The 9,629-nt window shown below is 36.1% G+C and overlaps 2 protein-coding genes across 2 annotated transcripts; one reads left to right on the forward strand and one right to left on the reverse strand.

The window, feature by feature from the left end:
• Nucleotides 1-2,566: 2,566 nt before the first annotated feature.
• PKNH_0812800 (zinc finger protein, putative) lies at nucleotides 2,567-4,550 on the forward strand (the record flags this gene model as incomplete). The annotated part of the gene is made up of 4 exons (XM_039113975.1): nucleotides 2,567-2,645; nucleotides 2,786-2,852; nucleotides 2,992-3,086; nucleotides 3,238-4,550. 4 exons carry the CDS (start codon nucleotides 2,567-2,569, stop codon nucleotides 4,548-4,550), a joined length of 1,554 nt encoding a protein of 517 aa, XP_038969609.1.
• A 776-nt stretch (nucleotides 4,551-5,326) lies between these two features.
• Nucleotides 5,327-9,006, reverse strand: PKNH_0812900 (U3 small nucleolar RNA-associated protein 13, putative; the record flags this gene model as incomplete). The annotated part of the gene is made up of 2 exons (XM_002258733.1): nucleotides 5,327-6,661; nucleotides 6,886-9,006. 2 exons carry the CDS (start codon nucleotides 9,004-9,006, stop codon nucleotides 5,327-5,329), a joined length of 3,456 nt encoding a protein of 1,151 aa, XP_002258769.1.
• Nucleotides 9,007-9,629: the final 623 nt, after the last annotated feature.

Raw genomic sequence — 9,629 nt, forward strand, 5'->3', positions numbered from 1 at the left:
TTTGCTTTTTTTTTTTTTTTTTTACAAAAAAATTGAACAGTAAGGATGAAAACATAGAACGTGCACGTGGCAACGTACCAGTGGCATCTAGCGGCAAAATTGGCCTACGGATATATATGCATCTACAACAGGTAGGCGCAGGAGTTAGTTTTCACTGTATCTTCCCGTGTGGATGGCGATCTATATAGGGGGCCAGTCAATTCGCGTACATGCCAATCGTGCATAAGCCAACATGCGTCAACGCCTATGCGCGCAAATACATATGACATATAAATACACCAGGCATCGACGGAGGATGAAGGAGGGGAGGCTAAAGCAAAATGTTTATCAAACATATATTACTTTACAGTGCCTCTTTCTTCTATTGCAATAAAAAAGTAAAAAAAAAAAAAAAAAAAAAAAAAAAAAAAAAATTCGTTGCTTATTCTCTCATCTACATTTATTTAAAAATTCCTCCTATAAAGGAAGTATTAAAAGAAGAAAATATGTACAATCTTATGAATCACAAAAATGGTAAAAATGAAAAAGAAAAAAAAAAAAAAAAAAAATCATGTCATTAACAAAGTGGGGCCACTAAAACAATTTTCGAAACTTCTAGGGTGCAAGTCCGCCTTTTCTTCTGGTGGGTCAGAAAAATATTTACATAAATTATGTATACTGTTATATAAATTGCGCGAAAAATAAAAAAAAATTGTGGTGCAAAAAAGGGTTAAATAAAAAAGTATTATATGCATTTTTAGAGCAAGTAAAAAAATAGCACAAAAATATGAATACCATGTTACGCTAAAAAAAAAAAAAAAAAATCAATTAAAAAAGGAAGAAAAAAAAAAAAAATGTAAGCAAAATATATACGCATATTGCATATGCCTGTATTTGTAACCGTGTAGCGAATGGCGGCTCGTAGTCGACCCGCGTTGCGCAACCGACACGAGGAGCGTATTCCCTGAGAGTAGTATATAATACATTGTTCACCCAAAAGGGAATCGCAGCGTGGCACGCCCATTGGTAAGTATTTATTATATATGTATCTGTGCTGAGTCTGAAATAGGGCTGTGATGCGGGCGAGAAAAATGGAAAAAAAATCAGGAAAGAGGATTGGGAGGAGAGGAAATGCTTAAGAAAAATGCATAAAAAAAAGGCTAAAAGAGAAAAAAATAAAAAAGGAAAAAAATAACAAGTGAAAAAGTGAGAAATTAAAATGTTGACACAGGATAAGTAAAAGCACTAGGAACAGCACATTTTAAAGGTTCAATTAATAATTCATCAAAAAGAAGCGCCTTTTTTGTAGCGTCAAAAAAAGAAAAAGGCGTAAAGGGAATAATATGAGGTGTGCAATCCGTTATTAAACGAATAAATACACTTATTTCCGCAAAATATAGAAGAATATATATTTTTTCTTTTTTCCTCTTTGTACGGACTGCGTTTTATTTTCTTCTGTGATGTATCGTCATGTGACCAAACAAAAGGTGTCCTCTCGTTACAAGAGTTATTCTCTCGGCCACGTGCACAAGAGTAACCTTATATGCGTATGTCTGCGTTAGTGTTCTTACGCACCTACCTATGCGTATAGCTTTGCATATACATTTTTTTTTTTTTTTTTTTTTTTTTTTTTGCGTATATATAAAAGTAGGCTGTGTTGCAGGTTGGACAAGCAACCAACCCGTACGAATTTTTCCGAGGCATTTATTTATTTTTTTTTTTTTCATCAAAGGAAAAAAATATAATGCAGGTGTACCCATTTTGACATTAAAACATTTTTGTAATCTGCAAAATGCGATAAAGTGTATGATGAAGTAGGGAGCTACAAGATAACCTACTATGTTTGACTTCGCGACGAATGGTCATGCAGTTTATAACGCACAACGATTGTTTAATTGATGTGCATATGCGGAGCTCTATATGTCTGACTCTGCACGTGTGTACCCGTCATATGGGACATTCCTCCTCCTTCTTTTCCTAATTCATCAGAAGATGCATTACAAGGAACGCTCTTCTATATTTGCTGTATCGTTGAAAATTTGAGACAATTATCAGTAGTATATATTTCATTTTTTTTGAGTTAATTTTTTGGTGTTTTATAGTTTTTTTTTTTTTTTTTTTTTTTTTTTTTTTTTGTTGTCCTTCTTTTAAATACACCCTTCCATTATCTTTCCGCCCATACATGCGCCCTCCTTCAAATGCGCGCGTGTAGTGTACAAGTTCTTGTTAGACACTTGTGCGCATGGTAAACTCGTGCTTTTACAATAAACAATTTTGCCAATATTCCCCTTTTCGCAAAACGGTCAAATAGGACACATTTATCGCTTTTTTTTTTTTTTTTTTTTTTTTTTGCAATTTTTTTATATCCCCTTAAATGACCGCTGAATTTTCGCTCAGGTGTTTTACAACACTGTGTTATGTCATTTTATAATTTTTTTTTTTTTTTTTCATGCAATAAACGTGTTAACATCGTAAGAAGGGTTTGTCTTTTATTGTAAACATTTTTTTGTAAAAAATAAAGCGCAGCGAAGTAGCAAAGCGGCATAGGAGTCAAATAGTAAAACGACCACGCCAAACAAACTACAACATGAGCGTACTTTCCCTTTTTCACATTGGCTCCCCGTTTTTACGGACCAATTGCGTAGAAGAAAAAGAAAAATACGAAAGTAATTTTTGCAAAAGGGAGGAAATAAACAAATGGGAAAACTCTGTCAACCCAATATGCGTAGCATTTTTAAATCTCACGACCCCCCCCCCCTCTACTCCGTACATTTTTTTTTTTTTTTTTTTCCATTTCCTTTTGTAGATTTTATTTGTTCCGTGTGCCTAGATATATGTCATACTCCAGTGGTGACTGCGTGCAAACACATATGGTGAGCGTTACATATTTATTTGCTGATTTGGTGGCACCTCCTCCATTGGATGTTGATATTTCGTCATATGTCCAACACGTACACTCCATGTTCATCCCATTTTCACGTACCCCTCCCTCTATACACACACTTCTCGCAGTTGCTACAAATGTTTGTACTATTCCCTCCTACACAAGAGAAAATGTCCCATTTGCAAACAGGCCATTAGAAATAATGAGTTGAAGAAAATATCGGGTGAGAAAAGTTACTCCCCCCTTTCCCATTTGCTAAGGGGATATGTGTCGTTCTTTGCTCTACATGAGATGTTTCATTTGCACCATTTGAACAATTCATTTTGATGGGGTACACACTCTGCATACACTGTGAATTCCTTCCTCCCCTTCAGGGAAGAGAAAAAGAGAGTATGAACAATTAAGAATAAGGTGTAACTTATGTAGCGATGAGCTGAAAATAAGAAATTACGAAAAACATTTAAAATTTTGTAAGTACAAAAGGTGCAAAAATTACATGTTAGGATGTGATTATTACGACAAAAGGAACAAAATAAAAATGCACGAAGAAGCATGTGAGCATAGATTAATACGATGTTCAAGTTGTTACAATTTATTTTATTATAAAAATCGCATTTTCGTTTTAACTCTAAAGGAAAAATATGAACTTAACATCAGGTGTACATATACATATTATTCTTTTTACTACAACTTATTAATGAATACAAATTTTAATTTTTTCAATTACAATAAGTATATAACGAATAAGCATTCTTCTTGTGATAATTATTTATCAAGGAAGTTGTCTGTTTTGGCAACCTTTCAGCGTACCCTTGATCGTTTTGTGTGTAAATCATCTCCTGGACAGAGAATCCCAACGGTAGATGGAAGGAACTGGGTGCCCACTCAAAATAATAGTGGAGCGGCAATCCAATGCAAAAATAATATCTTCAACGGGGCCATTAGGGATGATCCAACTTTTTCCTACAGGGGAAGAGTCATTCGTTCTTCTGTATTGGAAGACGAAAGAAGTGAAAATAATTGCCAGAGCTTGCTAAATTTCTCCCCTGAGTCCGCCAGGTTAACAGATGATAGATCCGAGCCACGACACAGAACGAACCGTTTTGATGATATCCACACGGGTGAAAGTGAAAGTGAAAGTGAAAGTGAGAACGAAGAGGAAGGATCTAACCAGAGTGACAACGGGGGGGAGACAGACAAATTGGACGAAATGAGGAGCACCAGCCAACCCAGTAGCAGGAACTACTCAAAAGCCAGCCGCCGCGCTAAGCGGAATAACCCATCCAGTGGTGACAACGCTTGTAGTGAAGAAGAATATTTGAACATACTGCCGCTGAGGAAAAATTTCTGTTTCAAGGATAAAAGCAGCAAGGATATCATAATCATAATAAAAGAGCTGTTTCAATTTGATCATATAGACATGACTAATTTATGTGTTCACGATAATGAGAATTTTTTTTTATGCGATAAAAATTGTTTTAGGAGTACCATTAAGAATCTTAAAAGCCAATTAGACCAGTCCCTTGTTCTCTTATATTTTTGTTGTTGCGTCGGTATGCCTGCCATGTTCACTCTTGGCTGTATGAGCTACATCACCACCAAGGGGCTATTTAAATTCTCCTTCTTGCTAGCCAGTACCTTCATCAGTTTGTCACAGCGCCTTTTTTTTAAGTTTTTTGAGGGCTGAAGGGTTTGATCCAGTTTTATCATCCGATCACCAGCGCGTGAGCGACCCGTCACGAGGCTATTGCGCCATATTATTACAACCACTATTATTACTACAAGCATCGTTATTATTACAACCACTATTATTACTACAAGCGTTGTTATTATTACAACCATTATTATTACTACAAGCATCGTTATTATTACAACCACTATTATTACTACAAGCATCGTTATTATTACAACCACTATTATTACTACAAGCGTTGTTATTATTACAACCATTATTATTACTATTATTATTTTTTTGTGATTCCCTGGGCTAAGCATTTTTTTTAGTCTCTTTCTAATTATCATGTTTATTATTTAAACAAAAAGAAAAGGGTGAGGAAAAAGAAACAGACGAGCAAGTGCCAGTTTCTTTTGCCATGCAAACAAAACACGACAACTGCTGATACCAAAATTATGCACATAACGTGTAATGGTACAAAAAAATAAAAGAAATTGGGGCCACACTGCGCGGCCTAAACAAATAAATATATTTACGTGGAAGGTTTTACAAAAGGATGTTTCACAAAGTGAAGGAGAACAGTGGTATGTGATGATGGAGAAGGGGGACAACACACACACATACATACATACATACACACACACAACTTCCCCTTCTGTACACCTAAAAAAAAAAAAAAAAAAAAAGTTTCAAAAGCTGTATTGCTCATTTTATTACTTGTTCATATGAAATTAATTTTCTCGTTATGCCCTTTTTTACCCATTAATACCACATTTGCATCCTCCCCCTTAACCCATCATTTTGATGTCCCCGTTATAATAATTAATGTTAATTAACTCAAAGCACTTGGATTTTTGCAATGAGTGGAGGTACCTGTTTTTGTGCCTAGGCGCGTAACTATTGTATATTTCAAAAAAGCGCTTGTAGTCATTTATTTTGCAAATGTCTGCGTAGTCAATGTAGGTAATTACGCTGTGCAGAAGGAAATTGGCAATGTAGGCATACCTGTGGTTCACGATGAAGAAGGAAATAAATTCCATCAACTTGTTAAGGTATAGGAAGTAAGAGTGTTCGTTTTTGTTTTTCATTCGTTTTAAAAACAACACGAAGTTTTCATCCTGGTAGGGATTATCATGTTCGCAGTCATTCCCCTCGTTATGCTTTCGCCCAATCTCATTATGTTGAGGTTCCCCCTTTTCACACGCAACCGACTTGTTAGACCCAGTAGGTATCATTTCTGACAACTCCTTGTAAATGTAGCTTTGCAGAACATCTGCATTTTCCAAATAGTTGTGTATGCTACCAACGATAAGGTCGTCATTGAATAGGTTGCCCTTTGATGTGCCGTTTGTGTTTTTTCCCCTATGGTTATCCTTTTCCCCACCGTTAGAAGTGTCGTTAATGGAGTTTCCTCCTTTTGTTTCATTCTCCGCAGAAACGAAACCGGGATTATCCCTTTCCCCCTGGGTTATCTTCCTTATGCCATACTCGTACTCAAACTTTTTTAAAAGGTGCAAAATGGAGAAGGTATAACCATTTAGATACATCTCTATAACGGTTTTGAATTTAAATTTTTTATTGAGCTTCAAACACATGAGTAAGGATTCGTTTGTTTTGTTTTCACTGAGCAAATTTTCCAGTTGGTTTTCGTACAATAGCTGTTTCCTCTTTTGCAACATATTCTCTGTACATACCTTTGCACTAACGTTTTTTAAAAAGAGGAATTCTCCATTCAGGGATGCAGACGCGATGGTATCCTTTCCACACTTTTGAAGGCAAAATATTTTATCCTTGTGGTAATTTACAGTAGACACTTTTTCACAGTTCTTTATGTTTACAATACTAATATTTCCATTGCTGAATGCATTAATCATGCAATTATCATTTAGAATTAAAATTTTTGTTAAATTAAAATCTAGACTTTGGATGCTTTTTATGCATTCCATGTTCGTCAGACTCCATATCCTCAATCCATCGTACGCATTGCTATACAAAATGTGATCCGCCTTGGAGAACTGAATATTCTGAACAGGCTTCTTATGCCCTTCCAGCGTTTTTATGAGCTTCAGATTTGCTGCCTCGAACAGTTTGATGGTTTTGTCCTTGCTGCATGTGGCAACAATCTGCAGATGGCAAAGTACAAAGGGGTGGGAAGAAAATATATATATATGCATATCTTAGGCGCAGAAAAAAAGGTTCTTTTTTTGTGTATGTGTCTGTCTGTTCTTTCCACCCCACCCACTTTCGTAGAAAACACACAATGAAAAATATAACTGTGGGGGTAGAGCTTGTCAGAAGAAATACGCTCAGGGAAATGTTCATGATGTACTATTTCCCTCTTCCTTACCTTAGAGTTGTGTGATATGGCCACATCGTTTATGGTAACTTTATGTGGATAAATGGTCAAGTTACTTTGGATCGTCTCCTTATCCTCAAAAAATTCATCAATTTTTCTCTTCTTTCTTTCCCTTCCATCTTCGATAGCATCTGAGTTAACGCTAAAATTCCACACCTTCAAACTGCTATCTTCACACACGCTCACAAGGACAACTCTGGGGAAATTCTTTACATTTACATCAATAGAATTGATGGTATATAAATTATCCTGAAGTATGTAAATGCAATGATTGGTTCTTAAGGACCACACAAAAATATTTTTATCATTGGATCCGCTAAATAGCAGTTGGTTTTTTTCGCTCAGCTTTATACATGACACGACGTCTTCATGACCTATAAGTAATATTTGCTGGATGAGATTTTCCTCAAAATTTAAAATTCGAATTATGCTATCTCCTATAAGAACCACAAAGTGATTTTTGTTCAGACTACCATTGGCTTCTTCTTCCAGTGCCAATTCGTCTTCACCACTGGGGGATTCATCATGAGGTTGTTCTCCCCTGGCTACAGAACTTAAGAGGAGCATTTCAAATATGCCCTCAATTTTGCAAGCGTAATTTTTTATCAACTTGAAATATGGTAAATGATAAATTAACAAAGAGCTATCTTCTCTAAACACATGTAATTTATTTTTTATGAGAATAAATTTGTTTACGTTACTTTCATTAATTAATGCTCTATTTTCTTTAAATTTGAAAATAACTTGTGCGTTTATTGGGTTGTAAAAAATGAAGTTTCCCTGTGTATCGTGCGTTAGGATTAACCATTTTACATTTTCATCGTTTATTATTAACTTGCTTTTCTTGCTCTTGAAGATGCTAGACGGAATTACCAAGGCGTGGTTTATGTCATTCACCAGGTATATTTGCTTTATTGGGCTGAGCGAAACTACAGCGCTATTTCGGCTCTTTTTTTTTTTTTTCTTGTTACTGTACTGATCCTTCAGGGCGTTGAATTCTTCTTCGTCCTGTGCATTCAGGAGGCTCAGATCCCAAACGTTCATGATTTTGTCATTGCCAACCGTGATGAACCCGATCAACTTTTCGTCAGCCTTTGCTACTCCATCTGGACTGCAATCCTCCTCCTCTATTTCCTCTTCATTGCAATTATCCTCATCTACACCTTCATCATTACACTCCTCTACCGCAACTTCCTCCCCGTTCGTTTCATCCACCTCCGCCACGACGGGTTCTTCCTCATTGCCGCCTTCCTTCGTGGCCGCCCCTCCCTGCACTGCCAAAAAGAGAAAGTCAATGACACCACTCATATGATCATCGCACGCTGCGACCTTCTCTCCCTTGGCAAAATCGTAAATGAAAACATTCTTCGTCACATCGGAACTGATAATAAAATTTCTGTACATTCTCAAGTTGGTAATTCGACTGTTGTGTATTCGGTAGGAATAGTTTAACTTATACGACTTTAAATTATAAACGTTAATTAACCCATTGATGTAGCCAACAAGTAACTGTTTACCTCCTTGATCAGAGTATCCAAAACATGTTACAACCAGATTTTGTGATTTCCAAATTTTCTTTTCTTTTAAGTGAACCCAATTGTAGTAATATGAGTATGCACCCTTGTTCTCCTCTTCCATTTCATCGTACAAGTAGATATCGTCCCTGTCTCCACTTTCTTCCTCTTCACCACATGCATCGCCATTGTTGTCATGTCGTTCATCCCCCTTCGCCGCCACATCGTTCAGGTGAACAGCATAGTGATGTATCTTGTTGTCTTCCGTGGAGAGAAACACACTTCCATCAGCATAGTACATAAGTCTTATAGAACTGAACAAAGATATGCAATGCCTATTGAGGTACTTCTTATGATAAGTTTCTTTCACTTCATCAATATCGACGGAGGATTCCAGAACGCACGTAGGGTGCATAGTATTGTAAAATTTGAAGCTGCCGTACTTTTTGCCCCCCCATTCATTTATCTTAAAGCAGTATATGTTATCACCACACAGACTCAAATACAGATCGTGCTCCTTTGAATAAAAAACATTTTTGTCCCCCTCGTAGAAGTCAAAGAACTTCTTCTCAATATCGACATTTGTAACGATCGACATTGGCACAACGTGGGACAAGGAGCAAGCAGGAGGAAGAAAAAAAAAAAGGAAAAAAAAAAAAAAGCTACAAAATTTTACGACATAGCTTAAAAGGGTTTAAAGCAAAATTACGAACGCGTAACTAGTTGCATATTAACTCATGGTTTTTATTTTTTCTTTTATTTAAAAAAAAAAAAAAAAAAAAAATTTCAGAGTTCCTGGTGGACGGTCATACGGTTGTAACATCGTATGTATTATATACTCCACGCTTTGTACTTAATACGACTTCATGTTGTTGGGCGACTGTTATTTGCATTTCTCCGATTAGCCACATTTGATGTTCCTTTAAAAAATATGATTACCCCCTCGAGCTCATCTTTTTTTTTTTTTAGCAATTTGTCAGGAAAAAAAATTGTAACGGGAATGAAATTATTCTGCTCATGGATCGGGGGCAAATCTTAACCAAATTTGCTACATGTTCCGCGGAAAAAAAAAAAAAAAAAAAAAAAAAAATGTGAGTGGCGATGGCCACAACGTCAACCTGCGAGGAATGCCTCTTCTATCTATTGGGCATTCTCCTATGAGAAATATTTTCTCTTCCATAAGATGATTTTTTTTTTTTTTTTTGGCAACTATTCAATGAA

The sequence above is a fragment of the Plasmodium knowlesi genome (genome assembly GCF_000006355.2).
Source record: "Plasmodium knowlesi strain H genome assembly, chromosome: 8".
Taxonomy (NCBI): domain Eukaryota; phylum Apicomplexa; class Aconoidasida; order Haemosporida; family Plasmodiidae; genus Plasmodium; species Plasmodium knowlesi.